The 24,853-nt window shown below is 40.7% G+C and overlaps 5 protein-coding genes across 8 annotated transcripts; 2 read left to right on the top strand and 3 right to left on the bottom strand.

The window, feature by feature from the left end:
• Positions 1-327: 327 nt before the first annotated feature.
• LOC129597986 (solute carrier family 15 member 1-like) lies at positions 328-8,310 on the bottom strand. 3 transcript variants are annotated; one of them, XM_055495708.1, is made up of 20 exons: positions 6,727-7,880; positions 6,581-6,662; positions 6,358-6,499; positions 6,173-6,259; positions 5,994-6,093; positions 5,605-5,695; positions 5,453-5,533; positions 4,927-5,009; positions 4,734-4,829; positions 4,273-4,386; positions 4,107-4,196; positions 3,253-3,301; positions 3,053-3,173; positions 2,912-2,993; positions 2,578-2,703; positions 2,322-2,492; positions 1,904-2,133; positions 1,320-1,590; positions 1,145-1,252; positions 330-692 (listed from the first exon to the last, which is right to left on the bottom strand). In XM_055495708.1, the coding sequence occupies exons 1-20, from the start codon at positions 6,772-6,774 to the stop codon at positions 504-506; spliced, it is 2,361 nt and encodes a 786-aa protein (XP_055351683.1). In that variant the 5' UTR covers positions 6,775-7,880; the 3' UTR covers positions 330-503. The 3 variants fall into 3 exon arrangements, with proteins under 3 accessions (XP_055351685.1, XP_055351683.1, XP_055351684.1); XM_055495709.1 differs by lacking the exons at positions 6,581-6,662; positions 6,727-7,880 and adding an exon at positions 7,898-8,310; XM_055495710.1 differs by lacking the exons at positions 1,320-1,590; positions 1,904-2,133; positions 2,322-2,492 and having other exon boundaries at positions 328-692; positions 6,727-7,882.
• Positions 8,311-8,397: 87 nt separating this feature from the next.
• LOC129597989 (serine/threonine-protein phosphatase CPPED1-like) lies at positions 8,398-10,764 on the top strand. The gene is made up of 6 exons (XM_055495712.1): positions 8,398-8,780; positions 8,865-8,914; positions 9,023-9,185; positions 9,527-9,756; positions 9,824-10,043; positions 10,345-10,764. The coding sequence occupies exons 1-6, from the start codon at positions 8,672-8,674 to the stop codon at positions 10,587-10,589; spliced, it is 1,017 nt and encodes a 338-aa protein (XP_055351687.1). The 5' UTR covers positions 8,398-8,671; the 3' UTR covers positions 10,590-10,764.
• LOC129597988 (poly(ADP-ribose) glycohydrolase-like) lies at positions 10,448-14,677 on the bottom strand. Its single transcript, XM_055495711.1, has 12 exons — positions 14,188-14,677; positions 13,917-14,018; positions 13,721-13,830; positions 13,072-13,293; positions 12,859-13,008; positions 12,703-12,795; positions 12,490-12,647; positions 12,173-12,273; positions 11,966-12,102; positions 11,671-11,897; positions 11,132-11,484; positions 10,448-10,929 (listed from the first exon to the last, which is right to left on the bottom strand). The coding sequence occupies exons 1-12, from the start codon at positions 14,429-14,431 to the stop codon at positions 10,802-10,804; spliced, it is 2,025 nt and encodes a 674-aa protein (XP_055351686.1). The 5' UTR covers positions 14,432-14,677; the 3' UTR covers positions 10,448-10,801.
• Positions 14,678-14,873: 196 nt separating this feature from the next.
• Positions 14,874-16,750, top strand: LOC129597990 (uncharacterized). Its single transcript, XM_055495713.1, has 5 exons — positions 14,874-15,328; positions 15,458-15,572; positions 15,651-15,738; positions 16,030-16,218; positions 16,316-16,750. The coding sequence occupies exons 1-5, from the start codon at positions 15,190-15,192 to the stop codon at positions 16,496-16,498; spliced, it is 714 nt and encodes a 237-aa protein (XP_055351688.1). The 5' UTR covers positions 14,874-15,189; the 3' UTR covers positions 16,499-16,750.
• Positions 16,739-24,635, bottom strand: LOC129597985 (1-phosphatidylinositol 3-phosphate 5-kinase-like). 2 transcript variants are annotated; one of them, XM_055495707.1, is made up of 15 exons: positions 24,306-24,635; positions 23,741-24,093; positions 23,017-23,348; positions 22,418-22,958; positions 22,029-22,355; positions 21,547-21,858; positions 20,101-21,365; positions 19,231-19,945; positions 18,920-19,170; positions 18,484-18,645; positions 18,262-18,413; positions 17,948-18,125; positions 17,694-17,877; positions 17,496-17,624; positions 16,739-17,375 (listed from the first exon to the last, which is right to left on the bottom strand). In XM_055495707.1, the coding sequence occupies exons 1-15, from the start codon at positions 24,475-24,477 to the stop codon at positions 16,899-16,901; spliced, it is 5,550 nt and encodes a 1,849-aa protein (XP_055351682.1). In that variant the 5' UTR covers positions 24,478-24,635; the 3' UTR covers positions 16,739-16,898. The 2 variants fall into 2 exon arrangements, with proteins under 2 accessions (XP_055351682.1, XP_055351681.1); XM_055495706.1 differs by having other exon boundaries at positions 16,740-17,375; positions 23,017-23,357.
• Positions 24,636-24,853: the final 218 nt, after the last annotated feature.

Below are 24,853 nucleotides of genomic sequence, written 5' to 3'. Positions count from 1 at the left end.
TGCAATAATGGTACCATGCACATCACTATTCTGGATGCTTAGACTCCTGGAGTAGACAAAGAACATAGCTGTGTGATATACAATTCCAAAATGCAACATAATTTATTATGAGTTCCAGAAGGCAAGATTATCCCTGTCTGCTTAATTTTCACTATAAGTACGTACTGTACTACGAAAATTTACTGCTAATCTACCGGTAATCGGTAATACAAGATCCTATGAGTGATTTTTTAAATGCAGATGCGATTCCGAAGTGTAAATAAAGTATGTCAAGTTGCCGATACTTCTGCATTTCTGATTTTTCTAATAGAGCGATAAAAAATCCGAATGCTTTATTTAGTTTGCAGACGTGTTTAAACATTTTAACGCCCATTGCAGCGCATTTCAAACATTTTAAAGCTAAAACGTAAAAATATACACTGTAGCAGCAGCTGCAACAACAGCCAATAAGAAAGTTTTAACTCATGAGCATTGCTTAAAAATTAAAATTGTACACATGCTTATTATGTATTAATCTCTTTAGCCAGATAAGAATCGTCTTTCTTATGCAGTGCGTCATCATCGTTTCTATCCATCATCTCTACTGCTACGGCGGTAACATTGGGCTTTACGTAATGGTAAAAGTGAGACATAATGGCGAATATTATGGCAAATATCCCAATAAGTCCAGCGAAGACAAAAAACTCCACGGCCTAACAAGAAAAGCGCAGTGAACTGACGTGCAACGTCGTGTATCCAAATTATGTATAAATACAATGATAGTACTGCACATGTACAGCAGTTTAACTTTGTTCCCATTAAAAAACGTACAATTATTTCAGCAACTGTGAGTAAAAAATCCTATTAAAACCTATCTCTGTAAAACAGTGTCGACATGGCCACACATGTTTTTTTGCGAAATATGCAAGTGATCTGCTACACTGCTAAATTCCACGGCTACAAAAGCTGCGACGGCCAAAATTTTGCTCCATTATGCAAAATTGGTAACGTTATCGACAACTTTTTAAATGTACACATTGCTAAATTATTACGCAGTTGCAAATTACGATAAACGTTTCGTCGTCCTGCATCTTGACCATCACGTGCAACCGAGTGTTGCGTGTTCTTGTTTAATAACAGGGAAATAAAAAGGTTACTGGCATACCTGACTGGCAATCAGGTGACCCCCGCTAAAGATCATGACAATAACACTGCCGAAAGCCGACGTTAGCAGCCAAGCGGCTTGCATAACCGAACGCATACTTTCCGGTGCCTATGATAAACAATAAACGGTTTAAAATTATATGAGCACAAGCACAAGGAAGCTGCAGTTAACTTACTTCCGAATAAGCAAAACTCAGTCCACTAACAGAAAGAAATACTTCCGCCAAGGTTATCACGAAATACTGAGGAAACTGCCAAAAAATACTGATACTGTTCGGCTGGATAATTGTGTAGCGCTCCCATGATTCGGAAGCATTAGTTAAGGCTGCGGAGCCGAGATCCTTAAGCAACACAACGTAATAACCGCCGATAGGAAAGTCAATTTGTTTTGTGCCCATTGGAGCAGCTCCGAAATGAGATCGTTGATCCGAAAGATAAATTACATACCTGCAATTGACGAAGCCTGAATGCGCATATTAATTTTAACCAATTGCAACTTTGCACAAAAGTAATTAATTGTAGGTTCGCATTGTATTACAAAAGCATATACCTAGCTATTCTCTAATCCGCTGTACGAGTTCGCCATAATTGTGGAAACGATAAAAATACCGAATAAAAATGGAAAAATAAACCAGAATTACAATAACAACTCAAATAAATATATAACGCAATTTAAAATTTTAAAATTACAGTAACATAAATGGTTGGCTCATCTTTCGTATAGTAATTGGTAGCCAGCAGGGGAAATTTGTGCACTTACGGGCCCTGATCCACGTCTGCGGCGACGGTCGTAATGGTATGGCTTCCGTAATCCGATCCATTAGTGGTACTGTTGACAGGTACAATGATTTCATGTCCCTCTTTATCTTCCGCAATGCCCGGATTAATAAGCGTGATGTTGCCGGCTCCCGACGTTGTGTTGAGAGCGAAAGGTAGCACGAATAACACTTTTGAGTTGCTGTCCTCAGGTTTCACGTGTTTTCCCTCAATCTGTATATGTAATGAAAACGATCAAAATCTATGCCCTTTTTTTAATCTATGCCTTTTAGAATCGCATAATTTTTTAACAACAGCTGCATTACATGAGGAAACAAAATTCATAAATAAAACGATTAAACGATTACACATTTAAAACTGCAGTCAAAACAAATTAATACAAAATCACAACGCATACTGACCTGCTGAACCGTTAATTGTCCATTTTGCATTCCCAGGAATGCAAAATAACCCGTCCCACCAGAAACAGTAATTGGTGCCTTTATAGAGGACTGAGTGGAACAGTTGATAGTAGAAACGGTCAACCAAATTTCCTTTTGAGAGTTGACAGGAAATGGCGGGACAACCAACATCTAAACAAAAAAAATCGTTGCTATGAGGCAGTCTTGCACATTAGCGCGTATAATATTTTTATGTTATTAAAACTCATCCCCTTACGCTGTGTGGACCGATGTGGTCCGACGCATTAGGAAATACATCACCCGAAAGAGATAAACTACATGCATTAGGGTTGAAAATCCGCATTTCACTACGATCGGCTGCAGGCACTGTCGGTAAAGTTTTCTGCAAGATTGAAACATGTTCATCTTGTATTCCAAAGATTTTAATCAGGAGATACACAGCTTCTGAAGTGACCTTTTACTAATTTCAGACAAATGTGACAGCACTATTTGAATAGCCTTTTAAAAATATTTTGAAGCATTTAACCTAAAATTTCGAATCTGACAAGTTATGTTATACAGTTAGACCGCAACACAAATCAGCACCTTACATCTATGGCGACCTGCAGGAATCCCGCAATAACAAAGGCAACTCCAGCCAACACCATCCCAACTACCATACGAGCCAGCAGTCTAACAACAAAACCATTAACTGAGAAGATACAGCGATAAAAGCTCGGCCTTCAGCTTACCGGAAAGGTATCTTTAGTTTGTGCATGACTGGATAAATAACGGTTTCGAAACATGGGATAAAAATTAAAATCAGTACAGGATTGAAAATTTGCACTTGATCCGGCTGGAAATAGTAGGTATCTAAAAACAGCCACTGCTATGTTAAAGTAATTTAATGATTTAAATGGATCAAGGGATTTAGCGTTATAGGTGCGTTTACCGGTTATTCTTCCATCCATTTTATTTGCCTGAAGTGTCCAACGAGAGCCCTAGTACAACACATATATGCTCCCAATGAACATGTTTTTTTAAATCAACGTACAAGAAATAAGAGCGGGCGCGAATGGGTTATTATTCATCTGAAGGATGCATCGAAATACGCAATTTTTCAATCAGTTTTTGAGCACTCCTGTAAGTGATCTTAACCAAATTCATTTATTAATCACAACAAATTTCAATTAGGATCATTACGATCTATAATTAGTATATCACTTGACTTTAATTTGGTTCGAAACGATCAGTATTGCTCACTTTTAAAACCCTCATCTGAAGATGTACAACCTGCATATATAGATACGATGTACGTATATCTCGCTAACATTTAAAGTACTGGATATACCATATGTCTGTTTTATAGTGATTGATAGGGATTTTAATAGGATTTTGCTAAATTAACAGGCTTGCAGGAGCTGCAGCTAACATTAAAGCCTTCGCTAATTACAAACAGTTTTCGACTTCAAACAGATAGACTAACTGGCCCATGGCTATTTTGAGCGGAATCGCTAACGTGACACAATAAAAAAATTCAAGGAAACTGAGAATTTACAACGAACTTGTTGAGTTTTGCACAAAAAAAACTGTATCAGTGATGCCGCACATGAAAAGTACAAAATAAATATACGATAAAAACAACGAACTTGAATTCTTATATCAAATTATTTGACCAAACTCGGTGTTGGGCGATTAGCTAATAAAAAAAGGAAGAGCATAATTATTATTCTAAAACTAGAATTGATAATACTGGCAAAACAACAAGGTTACCTGCATGTTAATGTTATGTACTGTATTATATACCTGCTGATCGAATAGGGCCCAAAACATTGGTATAGGCAGGAACATAAACAGCACATGCAGCAATTGTTTGACATCAGCAATAAATTCCGCCTGAGAGGAGAAAAAACCAATGCTACCTTTCCATTGTTTATCTTGCAGGAATTTAGTTACGACAATAATTTCTTACGTCGTATTTATCTGCGGCGGCATCCAGCCAGTGCGTAGTGCTAACCCGGCGTTTTCCTTTCCATATTGACATCAGTTTGCTTTTGGGCGATTGAGAAAGGTGATTGGATGGTATCTATGCATAAAAATGTTTTCCTTCAGCAAACTAGGAAGTAACTGTAATTTTTAGGAAGTAACTGTAATTTTTGAAAAAATTTTATGTAATATTTTGGCCAGATTAACTTATCCACAAACAATTTTCGGGCAATTAAGGCTAATACAACCATATATAATACAGAGCACGTTTTAAATAGATAGCATTTGAACGTACAGTAACAGCACTGTATAAGAAAACTTATTAATTTATAAATTATAGAGTACATAGAGTACATTGCAGTACATGTATTGTTAATTGTAGTAACATGTGTAGCATATAGGTATAACATGTACACTGTAGTAACATGTATAGCACGATTTTTTTACCATTGCGGCATCGGACGAGGTGGACATTTCTGACGTTATGGAAGGCTTAGGACCCTTGGCACCTGTGCGACCCTTAACGTTGTTGACGATGGCATGCTGTCAACAACGGTTAAATCAACATCAAGCCGCCTTTTGTTGTCGACAAGGACAAGAGATCATGTATGGCGGTTCAGTGCATAAGGAACGTACTCACACAAACACAACAGAATACACGGCTAATCAAGCTTCCAAAAACTGGCGTGTCCGTATAGAATGGTTTACCCAACAAAAACAAAACTGCAAAGAAGGAAACATGGCAGAAAATAAAATACTTTTTTTGCATAGTTTTGTATAACCGTTGACGATAGCAAGAGTTTACAAAAACCACAAATACGTACGAATTGCGTCGCATGGCTGTCTTAGCATTAAGCCCGAAGGTATACGAAAAAAATGAAAACAAGGAAAGACAACACAGAGAGAAGGCAATAAAGCACCGAAAAAAAGAAACCGGTAAAAAAACAGAAAATTAGTTAAAAGTAAAAACCAAACCTACGTCGCATAATTTAACGTGGTCTTAATTGTGGTTTTCGGCGCACGCTGATGGAATGTGACAACGGACGTGAATAACACAGTAAATTGTAAAAAAGGCGTTGAAAGCGGATGTAAATGTTCGACGATTCTATCGCATATAGGGAAATACACGACAAATTTGCTGCTTACCGTACGTAATTACAACTTACTCAGAGCAACTGCCATTAGTGCTGCAGGCACGCCAAACGCTAATGAATAGCATGTTTTTTCTCCAAAACATTGAACATCCGCTACAATTGCAACACGGAAAACCAGGGTTGTTGTTCCATAAAAGTACACCACTCTAAAACACAATGCTTACATCGCAAAATCGGTGTCACAAATGTCGAGATTAAGCTTCCCGCGTTGATGCAAAAATAAAAGTATGCAAAAAACCGCTCGCGATGATGTTCCTAAACAATAGATACATACAATTGTGTGTGCCTAAAAATAAACTCCAAATATAAACTAGAATGCGATGCCGTTAGTTATCTGACAATTGTGAACGCAGGACACAATCGCCTATTATTCTAATTAGATAACATAAAGCATTTCAATCCGGAAAATAAAAAAAATGTTTACGTTTTGAAAAGTCTATCACATAGATGCGGTGCATTACTTTGGGAATGAAATCAAAATGTTAACAATTAAAATATGTTTTAGGTGAAGTCCAAATTTCATTGTTAGCGCAAAACTGCATGTGTACCGTACCTGTCCTGGCTTGAATTGATCCGCTCCGTAAGTGGATACACACGGCTTAATCCCCCCAGTCCCGATAGCAATTAAAAGTAATCCGCTCATGGTACCAGCACTGAAAATTTATTTAAAAAGAAATATATTATAGACCGGCTTTTGGGCACTTTTAATTTTATACACCGTAGAATACATACATGGCATTGAAAGGCACCGGTGGCATGGCAGCTAATGTTAGCACAAGAAGTCCAAGAATGTACACCAGTGATAAATACAGGATTGTCCTGCCCGAGCACAAAAATGTTTTCACCAAATGATAAATATATTATACGTAATGTAGGGAGGGCATGGAATCTGCAGCATTTTAAAAGTTTAGACTTACCGAAATTTCCCAATCAGACTGTCTGCTAGCCATGCTCCCAATACCGGCAAAAAGTAGCATAGCATAGAAAATAAATGGTAAAAAAAGGTCGTGTTGTCCTCAGAGAACAGCAGCACTTTGGTTAGGAATAAGGTCAACACGGCTACAAAAGGTATCAAATTCGCATTATCCGAAGAAACCGGCAGAATGTTAGTGTCGTTATATGCTGTTAATGGCAACCTACTTTTCATGCCGTAATAGGTAAAACGTTCGCAAAATTCATTTCCCAAGATGAATATGATAAACCAGGGATATCTAGGTTTAGGCTGCAAAGGGCATGGCATAAAAACACGGTTTTTATATAATCCTAAATTACTTCATCATTTCTACCTTTTCGCCCTTTTCGACTTCTTTATCATCGCCTATTTCGCGATTCATTTTCGCAAAACAAGATTTCCAGTATTAGAGGGTCAACCGTATAAAGTATCGCTTGACGTAGTTCCAGTAATCCACAAATATTAATACAATTTCAAATCCACCAGCCAACAGATTCGGTTATAAGTATTTCTTATTTCTGATTACCTCGCTGTCTGGCAAACATTGAGAAATGAAATATGTTTTCACCGATTTCTTACATTATGAAAACTTCATGCATATGTAATGGTAGTTATGTATGTGGATTAGTTCCTCATGCCCAGAATTCTACACACTTGTGCCACACATGAACGGAAAAGATCACAACACCACGCTGTCAAAAAACCGATTTATTATTCTCAAATGACTTCCAGCGAGAAAGTAACACTACGTTGTCTGATTTCGCAGTTAAACACCAAAAGACCAGTTTACGCGTTAATCAAATAAAAAAACGACGATTACGGAGCTTAAGGCACTTCGGTGTACGCAGTACCGGATTTGACGTATACAACATAGTCCCGCCTCTCTCGTTAATTCATAGGTAGTAAGTACATACTCCAAAAATGATGATTACAATCATATTATCATAGAATTCCATTTTTATAAGTACACAATACGATAGCACTTTTCATCATTCTGTGTGGTTATTTGTACCACGATTTATCTTGCTACAGAAAACACTTATTTTAGGCAATCTTCCGAAACTCTGTCAAGATTTCAGTGCTTGATCCGTGAAATTCTTTGCTAGCAGACAAATGCGAGCCGCACTTTTTTAAGTGCTGGGAAATTGCAGATTATGAATACAGTTTACGAAGTACGTACATGCATGGGAAACAAAAATCCATACGGACAAACGCCATTTATTGGAAATCACAGTAATATAATAACAGACAGGTGATCAAGTTTAAAAGACTGTACTTGCAAATGTACGCCACTTACATTGTCTTGCAATTAAGTTGAATTAACCCCCTACTAATGTCGTGTTGTCGTTACTTTTTACCTTTAGCGTAACCTTAAAATTTTCCTTTCGCTGTCCACTGTCCACTGCTCGATACAATATATCTAGTATATACTTCCGATGGCGCTTAAACTTCTATCATTAGATTAACCAATGCTCAGCAATTGGCGGTACAAGTATAGTACTCACATTGGACCGTGGAGTGGATCTCCCGAACCCTCTGGATGGGTGGATGGGACGTGGAGGTGTAAATTCGAGTCTCTGTGTGTCATGCCCGATGGGATCTGGGGCGAGTATTACCCCAAAGCGCTTCGGCGCGTTTTCGCCATTCAACCAGTGATCTAGTTGGTGTGGCGTGTGGAGATTCTGAGTTTTATGCTGATATTGTTTTGTCTGACTGTCTTTAGTGTTCGGTAGATTTACGAATGTTACACGTTGTCTTTGTTATGCTATCATCGTACTTCACTGTACTTGTACTGTTGCTGAAAAACCCTTGGTGCACCATTAAAATTAACAGATCACAAGTATAGTACGTGCATTTGCAGAACATTTTAATTACAAAGCAATCGCGCCGGAAATGCTATCTTATCGTAAGGAAGATAAAACAACGTTCAACAAGAACCGGTCATACGTTTCGTGTACTTTTACTTACCGCGGTATTATAACTCCAAGCCCAGCCGCGCGGTGCGTATCGGCGTGGTTAATTTTGCAGACAGTCATAAGTATTGTTCAATGCATACTGCCAGCTCATTTATGCCTATGCTGACTTCAAACCTGCGCTGAGCAGTGTTATAAATTCAATTTCCACAAGTTTTCTGTTCACGCTTTACGGATCACATTTATCTCCCGTGGCGTTGTCAGTCCTGAGTCTTTGGAAGCCCACGCCGGAAAGAAGCTAGCAACGGCATCAGGCTGCATCGGTGATCATCCTGTCGCTACCATCAAGTGGTAGCACTAGCAACCATGGATCAGCTGGCTAATACACCCGAAGACGACGGCCATTCCGCAGAAACCCTCGGTGAACTATCCAAGATTATCCGTGATCGCAATGCAGTTGATGCGTATGCACATGGTAATTCCTTGGGATCGTTGTAAAATAGTTTTTTTGCTCGTATTTCGGATTGCGAAGATGCAAACGGTTGGTGTTTTTCGACAGATAAGGAATGGCGAGGTCCATTCTGCTTTGTGCAAGGCGCGGATCCTCAGGTACCTTTCTAATTTTATCGGTGGAATCGGTACAAGTAGTTGTAAAATAGCTGAGAAAATCGATGTAGAGAAACGGGTGACAACTTGATGTTGTACACATCATTGCAGTTCGGAATGATTGACCAGTGGGACCGGAAGAAAACCAATCCGGATGAAATACAGTGGGAAGAAGACATGCAGCTGATGCGCAAAGCAGTACAGGATATCAATCGTGTCAGTCCTATTCCGGGATTTTTCGTTGTTTGTGGCGATTTAGTCCACGAATTTGACGGTATGTGAATTTTTAAATTACGAATGTGAAATTGTTGAAGATTAGCGAATTTTAATAGCTACCTAGTTTTTCCACCTAAACTCAGGATATCTGGCAAAGAAAATGTTTATCTTTGCTAGTTATCGTTAATATGTAGTTACGAGTACATAAATAACAATGGGTACATACGCAAAATGCTTGTTGCTCTTCATCTGGTGCTGCTTGATTTCTTATTTTTAAAAGTATATCGTACATTTACTTAAGCTACAAGATTCTAGAACTAGCGAAATTGCTCTTAATTCGAATCATAAACTGTTTAATTTACTAAACGATATTAAATCAACAAACTATCTTGATAATAGTGAATCCGCTTAAAATGGCTCAAGAGCGAGACTTGCTGCGAATTCTAAGCGACATTGATCCTATCGTTCCTATTGTTCTCATTCCCGGGAATCACGATATCCTTAATACTCCAACTTCCGGTTCTGTCAAGCATTTTGAGGAGGTTTTTGGTCCTGAATATTATTCCTTCGACGCCCGCGGGCTCCGCTGTATATGCATTAATTCGCAGTATCTAAAAGATTTTCCCGAAGTAAGTTTTCTTTAATTTCGCGATTATCAGTTGTCCTGGTTAAGCTTGTACGGGGAGCGGGTTTTAGGAATCTACGGATTTGTTTCGGGAACTGCGGGAGAAGTTTTTGGCATGGTTCGATGGGGAAATTGATAAGGCAGCTGCTGATCTGAAAAGCGGAGCGATTGAACACGCTGTGGTCTTCCAACATATTGCTTGGTTTATGAATTCTCCGGACGAGCCGACAGATTATTTCAACGTCGACTTCGAAATCAGACAGAAATATCTCAAGAAATTAATCGATGCCGGTAATACCTCTTGCGAAACTATAAGTACTGTGAATTATCATAATCGACAATCGGACTGTGACATATCGGCGCGGCGCCCTTTTTGTGGTCAGTCGTTTCTTTAGTCATGCCGCTTCGCTTTTTGCTTGATCGATTGGCACGATCTTTATGCCTGCGAGTACTGCGCTTTTATGTTGCGGTAATAGCACAATAATTCCTCGGTGTGTGAAAAGGGTTTCTGCTAAGATTTGTTTGAATTATTTTGAAAGTGTAAGAACTTCGCAAGTTTGAAACTAGAATACTTTACATTCTGCTTATATAGGGATCAAGGCGTGTTTCTGCGGCCATCTGCATCGCAACGGTGGCGGTATAGCCGGTCCCAACGGCGAACTGGACGTCGTAATCACATCCGCTATCGGGTTGACTTTGGAGTTGAATTCTGATGGGCAGCTTGTACGAGGAAAGAATCCATCGGGATTGCGACTGGTTAAAGTGGATAAATCAAAGATCGAGCATGCGTTTTACCCTTTGGGTGAAATGCCCGATAAGGTGGATTTGCGTCATTAATTTGAGATTACACTGATAATTGATCTACGGTACTTTTCCAGTGATTTTTCCTGCTTTTTTAGCCTTCGGATGACAAACGATAATGCATGGTTATTTTTGTAATTATAAGAATTAATTAACAATTACTAAGATTTACTATCACAGTTCAGTGAAAACCATAAAAATCCAAAAGATTTTTCGGATGAAAACAAATTAAAACACGAATAAGTAAATTACGGACCACTTAAGCAGTTGTATAAATAAGAAAATAAGGATATCGAGTCACTTTTCCTTTCTCCTTTCGTATTCTGTTTCCTTGTCACGTCGCCGTAATACATACATATCACATTAAACACATCCCCTAAAACACAAACATCTGTTCAACTCTCGGAAAAAGTGCCAGTTAGCATATTCTAAACAAATCTTCACTATGTATACTCCAGATTATACGATATCGTCATAAACTATGTAACCTTGTGAAAGGGAACCCATACAAGTAGTGAGCAAGTATTATGCTCAAGTTCTCAACTACGTAATCTAAAACCTGCATTTTCAAAACTTACCGACAGTAGCATTCAATCCAACCAGGTGGTTATACATGGCAAACAGATCTTCCTGTAGTTTAGCATCGCCGAACGTAAAATAGAGCATATCTCTTCCAGCTTCCGCACTTGCCAACATCTGGATAATAAACTTCAAATGCTTATCTCCTCCAAAAACTCCACATCCCCAATTGCCGGTTGCTACAGCCGTTACAGGCCCAAGAACTTTCTCATCCGATAAATTTCTGGCAAATCCTACGTAAGCTTTGTTCAGTTCTCGTCTAATGAATTCTGGCTTGAACTGCTCCTCAGTTTTTCCGAATCGCAAAGCATCAATTGCTACAACCTGTGTCTGTCTTCGTCTCCACTCGTCACTAAAAACACAGCCATGGATGGGAAAAAATGCACTTAAATGAGAATGTCACAGAATTAAAGTCACAGAATAATGAGAATATAAAAATCAACCAGAACAGTAATACAAGCACACCAAATCTAATTTAAAAGTAAAGTACTAATAGACTTTTATGGCTACTTATGCTCGGGCATATTAGTACGAGTACCGAACAGCAGCATCCATGTAGGGACCGGTCCATTTGAAAGTATCACCATATCCAGAATAACCGCTAAACCTTTCCACTCCAGTAACAATAAGGCACTCATTCGGTTTTAGGCATTCCGTGAATAGGCGGCTGGCAATTAATTCAGGATAAACAACAAATCGTATCTCTTCTTGGACACATCCCCGGTGAAGAACGCCGCCACCCACCATTTTGTTGGCAAAATCGACCTTACCAAAATAAACACAAACACTTGTGATTTAGCCGCAAAAGTAATAAAAGATATCCCGATATTCACCTGTAAACATCCAGCGCCTTCGTCCTCAATCTTCCCTTTATGAGATATATACACGCGAGGGAGCGCATTGGATGAATCTTCCCACTTAGGCAAAACTTCCACACAGCGCCTGGTAAAACTGACTAAACCATTTGGCCCTGTGTAAACGAAAGTGATGCCATACATGGTTTCGTAAGTTCATTATCAAAAGATGCATATTCGACATACTCTCTTGTTTTGTTTTATGAAAGTACGTCAGTAAACATTTCAGCTTTTCTCGAATACTGGATGCTCTTTTCGCCATTGAGGAAGTTGGTAGTGCGAACAGTCTAAAAAGCAAAAAGCCAAAAACTATCAGCCGTGAAACTGCAGAATTTTTAGCAAGAAAACTGAACCTTCACCTTTCACACAATGAAATCCAACTAGGTACTTGTACAATAAAAACTTATCAATTTATAAGATGATGTTTTCCTTAATGAAATTTGGCAAAAAATTCTAATGAGTATATCGGGAAAGTGTCAACAGATCCGCAATGTAACTCTTACCCTTCGAAACATGCTCCAGGATATCCACTGACCCGTTCAGTATCGCGATCCGACTCCACGTGAAAAGTACAGAAAAACATGCTAGCCAAAAGATGGGCAATCTGGTGTTGGCTTAGCGTAATCGTATGATTCATGCCACTTTTTAACAGGGGAATGGGCTAAAACAACGACAGGTTACGGCTACAATAAATTCTCCAGTCTCTTATTTCTAACCTGTGGACAGGCAAACGGAAGTTCTATAACTAGATTGGCAGCATAAGGAAGTATTGTCTTCAAGAAAAATTCGGCTTCAGCTTGTGTCATGTCCTGTAAAGGAATGAAAACTCAGCTACAGTACTAAAAAAACATTCATGTCGAGAGTGAACATACCTTCTCCAACATCACCGTCAAATTACCAACTCTGTTCATACCAAACCCACGAGGATGGTACTCTCCCACCGCGGCGGCGAAGTCCTTAACCGAGCCGAAATTTCGAATGATGGCATTTCTAATTAGTTCCCACCGTGTTATAAATCCTTGCTACAGTGGAAAAACATTTCTATAGATTTTTACTCACAGATAGCACCATCGACCAAAAATTACCTGCGGATAAAGTGCCGATTTGGGACGGCGTAAATGACTAGAACACGGCATGCGCACATGCACATCATCCCACGCATCAACAAAAGATCCCGGAGGAGGGGCAGGGAGACCATCTGTAACCAAGGGAAGAGCCACCAGCACAGTGTGATTCGGCGAGGTAGCCAGGAGAGGCAATGCATAAGAACCGGAGCCATTGCGCACAATCTGATCCAAAGAAACCCCCTTGAAAACAAACAAAGATTTAGTAGGATTAGAGAAAAATCTGTACGCTCGCCTAGGCCAAGGAACCACCATCTCAGCTGCCGAAGTTCACAAGCTTTTGTAAAAAAGATGCAATCATTGCTAGGCAAATTCACACGGAAAAATTAACTGAACTGAATACCATCATACATTCCATACACTTGCAAAATCGTACCTACATATCAAATATTTTAAAATCGAACAACATTAATTAATAGCGGAAAGAGTCAAAATTAACTCTTATAATCAAATCAAAATCAGCTAACTAAAAACCGCTAATCCGCTATTAATTTACGAATGTTGTTTCTTGTCATTTATTAATAAGCACAAACGGCAGAGCGATGGATGATCCACTGACACCATGCAAAAATGTCAATTTCCGAATAAAAAACATTATTCGTAATCTTACCGACCAAGATGGAGCATTCTGTTCACCATCATTCGCAAGTTCTATAAAATCCTCCGATTCATCCAAATCCATCTCGGCGGAGTCGTTCAGTAATGCAGCAGCCGCTCGGTCTGCGAAACAGAGAGTTGACAAACTGGCCACGAAATCCCGTTCTGCCAATTATAATTTTCAGATTTGATTGAAGTTAAACTGATACCATTGGATATATCCATGCTAGCACAATCGTTCTTTTTTCTGTTGGCAGAAGTGGATGTGGATGGCATACCAGTAAACGAGGAATCCAAGTCCATGCTGTTCACTGACAGGAACGGAAAAGTAAGTACGGAAAGTCGAAAACCATCAGAATCACGACCGAAAATGATATCACAAATAATGACAAATTACGATCATAATATAATTTATAAGCATTAATTTTCCAGAATGTTGATCGACGAATTAACAATTTAACATACGGAAAATCATTGCACCTGTCTGGCGACTGGAGTCACTTTGTTCGCCACCCGTAGCGGATTTCAAAGACCTTGTAAACGCTTCGTCCAGCCTATCCCATGGATCCGTGATTCTTGAACTTCTTGATGAGCCATAGTTTCCACTAGCACGTTTCTGAGCGGGTTGTTGCGCTGCGCTAGCATCGTCCTGGCGGGTGCGCGAGAAGTAATTGGTAAGGCTAATCTGACGAAAATTCCGTGCCCGATCTGCATTCCCTGACATAGCTGACAGCCGAAGTTTCCCCGATGTTTCCTGTGCTGACTGTGAGGAAAACCGACTCAAAACTTGCCCCAAAACTCGGTTAGCAATGCGGGATTGGACGCCAGAAAATTTCTCGGGTCAAAGTTATTCAGTCACCGCCTTCCCGCTAAATTTAAGGAATAATTCTTAAAAAATCCACGAAACCAGCAAAATAAGATTATAAGACGAATGAAATGTTTGCAGTGCTTTTCAAAAACTGCTTGTCACTTTTTCTGTTTGCTTTTTGCTTTCATAAAACAAATTTCCAAAGCAAACTTCCGGGAGACCAAACGCGTGGCGGTCAACTGTTAGTTTGGCTGTGGAACTGCACAACCGCCTATTGGAGCCAGTAGCGGCAACGAGTACTGGCACTACGGAGTCAAGCTGGATTTCGTGTTCCGACATGATTACCGACTTTACCATTAGTACCGTATGTTATAACTTTTGGCGGTAAAAATTTTTCAAACTGCATTTCGGAGCAATCCGTGGATCAATTTGTTATTTGTGTATTAAGTATTTGTTTTTGCCAATATTTTATGATTTTGAGTTATAAGCGCATCTAAGTTTATATTCGACTAAAAATAATACTTGTATAGCTGATTCGCTTGCGGAGTATGACCGTACGAGTAACTTGATTGATACTCTGGTTGCCGGTTCCTCTCGTTGACTCGCATACGGAACGCCAGTAAACGCTTCTGGAATTTGTTGTCCATATTGATCATTCCTTTCAAACCACGGGGATGGCTACGAATCTTCTGAACAGAGGAGCGTTTATTGTATTGGAGGGACTGGATAGGTCTGGAAAAACTACGCTAGCCTATCTTCTTGTGAAAGAATTGGAGCAACGGCAAATTCCTGTGGAATTTATGCGTTTTCCAGGTACCAGGCTTGAGGCAGCGCTTGTCATAGTGTTGTCACTGCCATTGTGATCTCCTTGACTCCATTCCTGCGCTTCGTTAATAAGTTCCATGTTTCGAATTACTATTTCGATAATTCCATAATTTTCAGATCGAAGTAAGGATAACGTTATCGGAGACACCCTTAACAAATATCTGTCTAGTGGGATTGAACTGAATCCAGAAACTTCGCATATGCTCTTCACAACACAGCGCTTCGCAGTAAAGTAACCAAACGGAAAGAATTTGACATCCCCGGACTGTAGTCTGTATTTGTTGAATAATTAACAGTTTCCTGCTTTTAGAGATCAAATGCTCCAAAAACTTATGGAAGGGAAAGTCTTGATCGTTGATCGTTATGCTCATTCTGGCATAGCATATAGTGTTGCGAAGGTACTTACAACTGTCTCAACATAAACAGACACGATAAACTGTAAATGTGATGTTACTACCTAGTAAGTACCTAGTGTGTTAAGTAATTTGTTACTTTCTTAGCGCGTTGTTCTCTCTAAATTATGATCATGGTGGATATATTATCTTAAATTTCAGCGACTTCCCAGTTCCCGTTTTAAAATTGCTGCATTCTTTTGCATGATGGATTTTTTTCGTTGGAAGTACTTAACAGTAACCCAATAGCATCGGGTTGTATAGCTTGCAGTTTGTATACATAGATCGTATACTTAGGGATTGTCGCTGGAGTGGTGTAAAGCGAAAGAAAGTGGATTATTAAGACCCGACATTGTTTTATATTTGGACCTTTTGCCCTCGGAGGGACTGAAGCGTGGCAATTATGGGGAAGAGCGGTTTGAAACTGTGCAGTTCCAGGAGAAAGTCCACAATGCGTATGATCAGCTTCTTGATGATTCTTGGAAGGTATGCCAGCGGAATGTTCGATGCTATTAATTTTTTTATATTATATATACCTGTTTTCATTAATTATTTAACGATAAGTATTGTATTGTATTTTCAGATACTGTCAGCGCATGATACACCGGAAACCCTAGTGCGTTCTGCACTGTCGAACATTTTAAGAGCGTGCGAGTTGAATGCCCATAAGCCGGTTGAATTACTGTACCAATCGGGAAGACTGGATGAAAAATCTCCCCTTAAAGAGCGACAACCATTTCGGACAAATGTTCTATCGAGTCAGTAGCGAAGCTTGAAAGGATCCCATTCATCGTGTCATCGGTTGACTGATGCTTTTGATGTTAGCAGCAGTGTTGTTGGTTATCGCACACTTTTGTGCGAATGTAGGAACTCTATCTTTTATTGAGGATAAATGTTGCATATTTTGTTGATCATGTAAATCTTTCCAGTGTTTTCAGTTTTTGCCATTTCACGAAGCCCGTACCAGCACTTGACATATGCTATATGAATAAAACTAAAAGTGCCAGCATTAATATAAACGATCGAACTTTATTTCCGAAAAAATCTGAATCGTTCCATTTTATTTCATAAAAACTAACTGAACTGGAGATACAAAACTAAAAAAATCACAGGGAAACGAGAAAGGCAAACATTGTACCGGAAGCAAAAGTAGCGCGGCGCGGCCTTCAAATTCCTGGAACATACCTAGCCAGCCCAAACCACTGATCAGGCACGGATAAGAAATACCCATCCATCGCCTCCACAAAACGACTTCGATACACCTCGGGGGAAACTATCGTTGGCAGTTTGGCTACGCCCGTGCCGCCGCCCAAAATACCAGCTGATTTCACGACCATCTCCAAGCGTTTGTCCCAAGTGAATGTTCGTACATAGTCAATAATCCCAACCAAAATTTCCTGGTTGTCTTCGTCCACCCCAACCAACAGCGAATAGTCCATCACATATTGACTGGCCAAAAACTGCGTATCGGTACGTAAGGCATTTCGTAGGAACTGTTTAGCATGTGGTCGAATGTACAAAGGATTTTCACACGCTCGTTTAAGGAAATTTTCATCCAATAAGACCATTTCAGCAGAGCCGGAATCGGCTTTACCGTCCGTGGTAGCCAAACGATTCCTTAATGACCCTTTCAGGTCGTAGGCCTACGGGAACGAAATGCAGAACCAGTCTAATTAAGTTCTGAACTCCAAACGCAATCGTACAAGTAATACGCAAATTTTACTCGAATCACCATGTACAAAATCTATCAGACAGTAGCTCACCTGTTGCACTGAACGGCCATAAAACAAATTTTCCATTATCAAAAGATCTTGCTTTGCAACTGCTCCAGTTTGGGAGTTTCGAAATCCGATGCGGTAAACGCCCACTACTTTTGCTAGGACAGTCGGCCGCTAGATAAAGCGCCGTCTTAAAAGAGTAAAAGCAAGGAAAGCGGACGCTGAGTGCAAACTACCACTTACCTTTTCTTTCACTGCCTGTTTCATGTACGCAAAATAGTGCGGAGCGAAATCCATAAACGACTGCACTTCCAACCTCGACATCTGTTTTAAAACGAATCGTCCGTCCGCCGTTTTGGAAAAGGTCGAGCCAGATTTCCCACCGCTAGCCTTCCAGGCAACACAACGGGCCAAAGAACGTATGTACCTGGAAAAGTATCCCCGACTCGTAACTGGAAACGAAAGTTGGTTTGGTAATTCAACCAAACATTACGCACCGGTCTTCACCGTAAGGGAAAACCAAATCGCGCAACTGCCGAAATTCCTCCGGAAAAAATACTCGGCAGTAGAATTTCGCACAAAAATCGGCAAACTGCATTTCAATGTAATTCTGCTTGGTATCAGACACAGGCGCACTCTTGGTTAAAGCTTTGTTGCTCGGCTTAGACGTAGATGCTGTACAGAAAATAATAAAAACAAAAAATCACCAAACAAAACTGACCAGTGAGTACATTACTTAAAACGAAACCCAAGCTGATCCTAATTTCGCTTAAAAACTTAGCCAATTATAACGGCAAGAATCACAGCTAACCGAGAACATCAGCATCGACGGAAAGCGTTACAGCTGAGGATTCCACAGGTAATGAAACTGTCGCACTCTCACTGTTCTTGGACTGCCCATCCGTTGATGAGGTAGATTGTCGCGGGGTGTTATTCGAAACTGGTTCACCGCTAACATTTCGCCTAACAAATATAGATTATCAAATAACCTTTTCCGCAATTCTTTATACATTACATGATGAACCAAACTTACGACTGTCTTGGTTCTTTCTTGGTGTTCCGCTGCAATTCTGCCATCTGATCGGCATAGTCCTTCGAAGTCAATACATAGGCGATCATCGAGCTTATTTCGTCGTCGTAAACAATTACCGGCACTTTCTCACAATCTCCAGCAAGATAGTGCTCATTCGGAGGACTACACAAAGAACACAGCTATGTAATATTAACAGTGCAACGGTGTATATATATTACGAATACTGCCCATTCAGTACAAGTACTCATCTAACAAATAAGTAGTACATTGGTAAGTTCTACCAGAAACTTACTAACTTACTATATCTCACACTATAGTAAGTACTTGGTTCTACGTACACACGATGTCTTATATCATTACCAAAACTAAAAGAAAACTACCAAACTTGCAAACTATCAACCCGCAGCCCCGCTGCCCCAAAAAACAACAATCTTACAATGGGACCGGAATGGCATTGATTGCATATCCAACTGATTTGCGAACAGTCTGCGGCGTCCGGCTCAGTCCACTGTCAACATGGTCGCGTTCTCCACTCATTCCGGCAAAACCAACTGAGGTGACACTATAATGCATTCCGCTCCCGCTGAGTTCTTGATGCACTGGGGACATATCGTCCAGTTGTACTGAATCCTGAGACTCTTCATTCTCTTCGCTGTCTCCAACTTCGATCGAAAACTTTCGGCTAGGCTAAACAGTATGAAATATTAAAATCCTGCCAGTTGTGTAACTTTTCCAAACTGTTCTTACCGGACTTTCTTCTGTAATGGCGGGCGGAATAGATAAACCTGAGGTTTCCTCGCGAAGCAACTCAGGCGCCGACTGAAATGATTTCATAGCTCCCCTCTTTTCATGCTTTTTCTTCATTTCGGCCAACAATCCACTCCATTTGGCAGCCGTCTCTGTGACCTCCCGTCGTAAATTCGTCAACGTATCCATGATGTCCCAAATAAAATCTCTCTGTTGTTCCTTTTCTTCGCGTTGTAATTCCCCACTGAATTTAAGCAATGGCGAAGCCAATTTAACCTGAAGGCACTCCAGTCGGTCTTTAAACAACTGCTTCTCGGTGCGGCATGTCGCCAGTAGATTTTGCAGCCGTTCATCTGTATCTCCGCCTTGGACAATACTTAGTAGTTCGATTATCGTGGCAAAAACATTGTGACCCTTGACCGCTACTACTTTAACCATTTCGATCAGTTCGTGTCGATCGGGTAGGCTCCTGTAGTCATCCATAGCGATAACGGCTGGCGGGGAGGCAATCTCACGAACTTTTACTGCATTCAGTTTGAATGCGGCCACAGTGCGGCCGAACGCGAAGAACTGGATATGCTCCCGATGCAACGAATGCTGGCAAGATACACAAGCGGCACTTACGTACGCGGAAGCGTGAAAACGCAAATCCAGGTATTTGGCAAAAGATAACGCACTGCTATTAACCGATAGGGGTACGACCGGCCCAACGTCGCTGAAAATCACAAATACATCTTTTCAACATGTGTACTGCCTTCAATAAATTAAGGACAATTAGTACAGTAATCTAGCTCATTAATTAAAGAGAATGCGCGTAACTGCAAATTAAAGATCTGGTGTAATTCTGATGCACCCTACATTCCCACTCACCCGCATATTTTGCACCATGTCCAAGTTACAAGCCGCTTCAAACTCTGACTATTACCATCACCCAGTTCCTTCAGTGTCACGGTGATCACAGCCTCGCCACAAGCGAATCTCCGACAATGTTCTTTCATATTTCTGTGACATTGTTGGTTAGGGCAAGGAGCATCCTCCCGGAAACAAAATGTCTCCAGGTAATCGCCGAGAGTTAGGTCATTTCGGCCATAGAATTCTATCAACAGTATCCATGGCATGACACAAAACGAAGCATTGATATTTTCCTGTTCACACGCATGAATGCTGCACAGTATCGCCAGTCTTTGGTGGCGATAAATGTCAAAGCAATCCACGGGACCGGTTCGATTTGGTGTGCTGTCAGAATTCTCAACAAACGAATCATGGTGCTGGCTGCCTTGCCGTTGTAGAGCTGGCTTGGTAGAAATTCGTCCACCATACGCACGGAAATTTGCTAAGGCTTTCTGAATGCTAACATCATTAACACCTGTGGTGAATTTCATGGTCAGCAAAGGATGTGGTCCCTTTGTCCCGTTTTTAATGGAAATAATTGGCATGCCAGCTGCTGTCGTATCATCGTTAATAACACTGGGAAACTTATATCCGTCTAGTAACTTGGACCAGAACACAATTGGAGGAAGATTATAGCGATTTCGTATGAGCTCCTTTAGCTGTTCGCCCCACTCTAAATACGGCATGAGATTGTGAACAAACGGCGAAACAGATGACATAAACGAGCGCGCAGTTTCGCGAAAATCTTGTAATTCACAGCATGCGGGGCGAATCAAATCCCCTCCTTCGGGTGGTTTTGCGTGTTCATCTAACAAAAAAGCTTTCTCAAGCTTCCAGTTATACTGGCAGTATATCACAAACCGCAGAATCTTTTTCACTTTAACAAGCACGTCTTTATCTGATCCCCGAAGTAGAACCGTGCATCCCAAATGCTTTGGACATCCATCCAGGGTCATATATGCCTTGCAGTGTCCATCTGGCAGTACGACCGATTTAACATCGAATTTCGCACAGGTGCCCAAACGAGGTTTCGTGAAACGTCCGTCAATGATGGAAAACTTGTCCGCTGAAGTACATCGCGCTATTCGTCTCATGACCGTCTCCTTCATATTCGCCGCTAAGGTAATACCCTCTTGAAACAAATAATTTTGGGCCAAACGGGACACATTCCGTTCAACTAAAAGAATATCGGGCTGGAATTCTGAAATCTTGGCCACGTAATTTTTCAAAAATTCGGCTTCTTGCTGCAAAATCGAAAAATATATAAACTCACCGTGAAACTCTTTTCCGAGAAGTAGGAAAATTTTTCACAACATACGAAATTTCTACGAGTACTACACACAATCACGTCTCGCCGGTACAAGAAAATAAAGACACGACAAAAGGGAACTAAGAATTAAGACGCGTAACAATTAAAATACACACCTGCATAATGGGTTCAAGAGATGAAAATTTCTGCTCCACTCTCTGATACTCAAGAGCTGAACTATACAACAGAATCTTCGGATTGATGAAGTTCTGTCGCATCTTGCGGTGAGCCACATGTTTCGTGCAGACCACTCCGAAAATTACTCGGCTCTCATTTGGTTTCCCTCCAGGAATCTTCTTGATGTGAACGTACTGGCGAATATCCATCTCGTCGCCGTTTTCATGTACCGACGGACTGACATTTTCGGTCACTTTGGTCGCCAACGCTAGGATATGCTCATGCCACTCGTTGTCCAATCCCTCCCAAGTCTAGCACATATAAATTGCCATTAGAAGCAGATCAAAGCAAACTACTGCTGCCAAGAAAAAGCAAAAAAATAACCCAATCTCCGGAGCAATGTCACAAAATTTGATTAAATGCATAAAGCTCGACTTTTGCTGTCGTCGGCTACTGTACCATCTTCTAATGATCTTAGTACCTGAAGCTCGTTCAGCAATGTCCGAATACGATGATGGAAGGCGCTATTTAATGCATTAATAACGTGTTCGTTCTCCGTCAACTCGAAATTGATTTCAGCTGATTCGGGCACTTTCCAAAATTCTAATTCAGCAACTTTTCCAAAAGCCACATCTTCCGGAATACTGACACTGGGGGCATAAGAAGTGCTAGGAGACAACGGTGGTGGAGTATGATTAACGCTGCCAGTTTCCGACGGGTCTATCGAAACTGTCAGCGGATGTTCAGTATCAACTTGACTGCTGAGGCTAACCATACTGTCTGTTCTTTTGGCGAATTTTTTCTGCAACTGAAATGAAATATCTCGTAATAAAGTTACCTAATATCACTTCGTGCATAAATTTAACTCACTTCAGAACCAAACTCTTGGATGAAGAGATCGCGCACGTCGGGCGAAACGCTGTAGTCAAAACTGGGATCCGAATGGGATGCCTTCATCTCACCTAACTGCTGTATCTCTTGCAGCCATGTTGGCTCTTCGTTATCAATCGCCTCCACACTCGACACTATACCCACATCCTCTAGTTCGTTAGTCACTGTTTTAGGTTTGTACAATGCATATTCGTCGGCAAAAATGGTATCGTGTCCAGTAAGACAGTCCAAAAACTTGAAATTTAGTAATCCTTGCCCAATACGAACAGCCATCTTACGATTAGGTGCCATGCTTCGTTTTATCAGCCAGTCGACAATCTCCACTCCGCTCACACAATCAGGAAATGCGCGAAAACGGTGCCGGTGAATTTTCAGCTCTAATCCGTCCGAGATATGGTTCATTTCGAGCCAAATTTCCCGTAACTGCTCGAACGGTAACGAACGGAAATCGTTGGAGTGCGTCCGATGCGGCTGAGACAATTCGGTACCTTTATCGGATTCTGACTGTCCACTGAACGGCCTGCGAAAGAAAGAAAATCAATGACGGTATGTCAGAACAGAGAAGCTACAAGGCATACTGATAACGCAAAGAACGTGCAGAATATTCCGGAACATCATCTGTGGCGGTTTGTTTTTGGGCAGGATTGTTGTTCATCGAAGAGGGATCATCTGAGTAGCGGACAACACCCAGAACTACCTGAGAGCAAAAGGAGCACATCCGGATTGTACCACTGTAACCCAGCAGACGACCGTCCATTTCCTGATTAGCACAACGCGTACAAAAAATCTGCCCACACACGCGACAATGCCGACGACGACGGAAAGCTGTGAATTTTTCACCGCAATCATAACATTCTTTCGAAGATGAATCCGGCATCCAATATTGCTTAAAATCGTTGTCGCGATACGGCTGCAAATTCTTGTAAAGAAACACAAGAGCACAAAAATTAGTAAGCACTCGTACATAAAATTGAACGGGCATACTGACGGATAAGCGTTGATTTTTTCCTTAAGGATGTTTTTAAGACAACTATGGTAATTAAATCAATGAAAATGATTCACTTCTGTACATTCTGTACAGTAGCAAACTTGGAATTAACTAGTTCTGTCTTGTTAATTTTTATTAAATTCATTGATTACTGATAGGTCAGACCGAACACAGTCTGGCAATACTGCTGGCAATGCTTTAATTACAATAAAATAAAAAGAAATTGTTGAGTAATAAATTTGATAAAATTCCCATCAGTCCATGGTTATTTCGGCTATTCGGATCCGTTAAAAATTTATACCGGAAAAGCCCACCTGACTGCCTTTCGAACGAATAAATTTAATCCGCTCTAACACACTTCCGAGATTTCGAGGATGCTCTTCTTTATTACTGCCTCTGGCCATCGCAACACCTGGTACATTCTCAACAGCCGCCTCTGAATGACTAGGAAATGACGATTCTGGAGAGAAAAAAGATCCAGAGGAAGGCGTTTGCTCCCTCATTTCGTCTTCGGTCTTGCCATGCGGATCTATCGACCGGGGATAATGGCGCTGTCTGGCCAAAGCTCCATTCACATTTTGTGTTGAATTATTCCCCAAGTGCATCTCTGCCTGCGAATAGCTGCTATGTGGAATGGAAGCAGATGAAAGAGAGCCAGTGGAAGTACCTAATTGTAAAATATCAAAAAATTGCTGGCGAATAAAACAGGCAAATTTATTTATTAAATTTGTGGTTGCACGGAATGATATTACGATAAAGACAAACAATGACAGTCCAGAGGCTGTCAAGTGTCAAGCTGCAGCACTGACTGCGAGTAGCCAGTGTACAAAACAAGATTTACCAGTCAAATGGACAATTCATTTTTCAAATTAACCGCACCTGTTACTTTTTTCAGCACTTTGAAGAGAAAAGACTTTTGTCCAACAGCGGATTCGGCTTCGGACGGTAACGGAGCGAAAACAGTCAGCTGTGATGGGTCATTTGCTCCATTATGCTGCTGTTGTGGCCCTTGTGGGACGTGCGACTGCGACAATCGCCTTGTTCCCGACATTCTTAGCAATGATGATCCTCGTAATCACTGATGGCATTGACCATACTAATATGACTACAGACTAAAGGAAAATCCATTATGCGGCCACGAACTACATGATTAAAAACGATCTGAGTCTAAAAGAATATCCCATCAAATGACAAGTCCAAACTAAATTCACTTTTACATTTAAAAATTAAAAATTTTAAATCGCGATGTTTGGGCTATGCAGTATGCAGTACGCGATGAGCAACAAATGTGTAAACGAGTTCGGCCAATCGACTCTATGGCTGTCCCCCCGGATGTTACCGTAATACATTTCGGTAAAGGTGGGTCTTTTTCTCCCAGTCGGCCTGCACAACTGATGTCGATGAAAAGTGCAACAACAGAACAGTTC

The sequence above is a fragment of the Paramacrobiotus metropolitanus genome, unplaced genomic scaffold (assembly GCF_019649055.1).
Source record: "Paramacrobiotus metropolitanus isolate TYO unplaced genomic scaffold, Prichtersi_v1.0 Parri_scaffold0000112, whole genome shotgun sequence".
NCBI lineage: Eukaryota > Metazoa > Tardigrada > Eutardigrada > Parachela > Macrobiotidae > Paramacrobiotus > Paramacrobiotus metropolitanus.
Note: the sequence above shows the minus strand (reverse complement) of the source record. Positions and strands in the feature narration are given on the sequence as shown.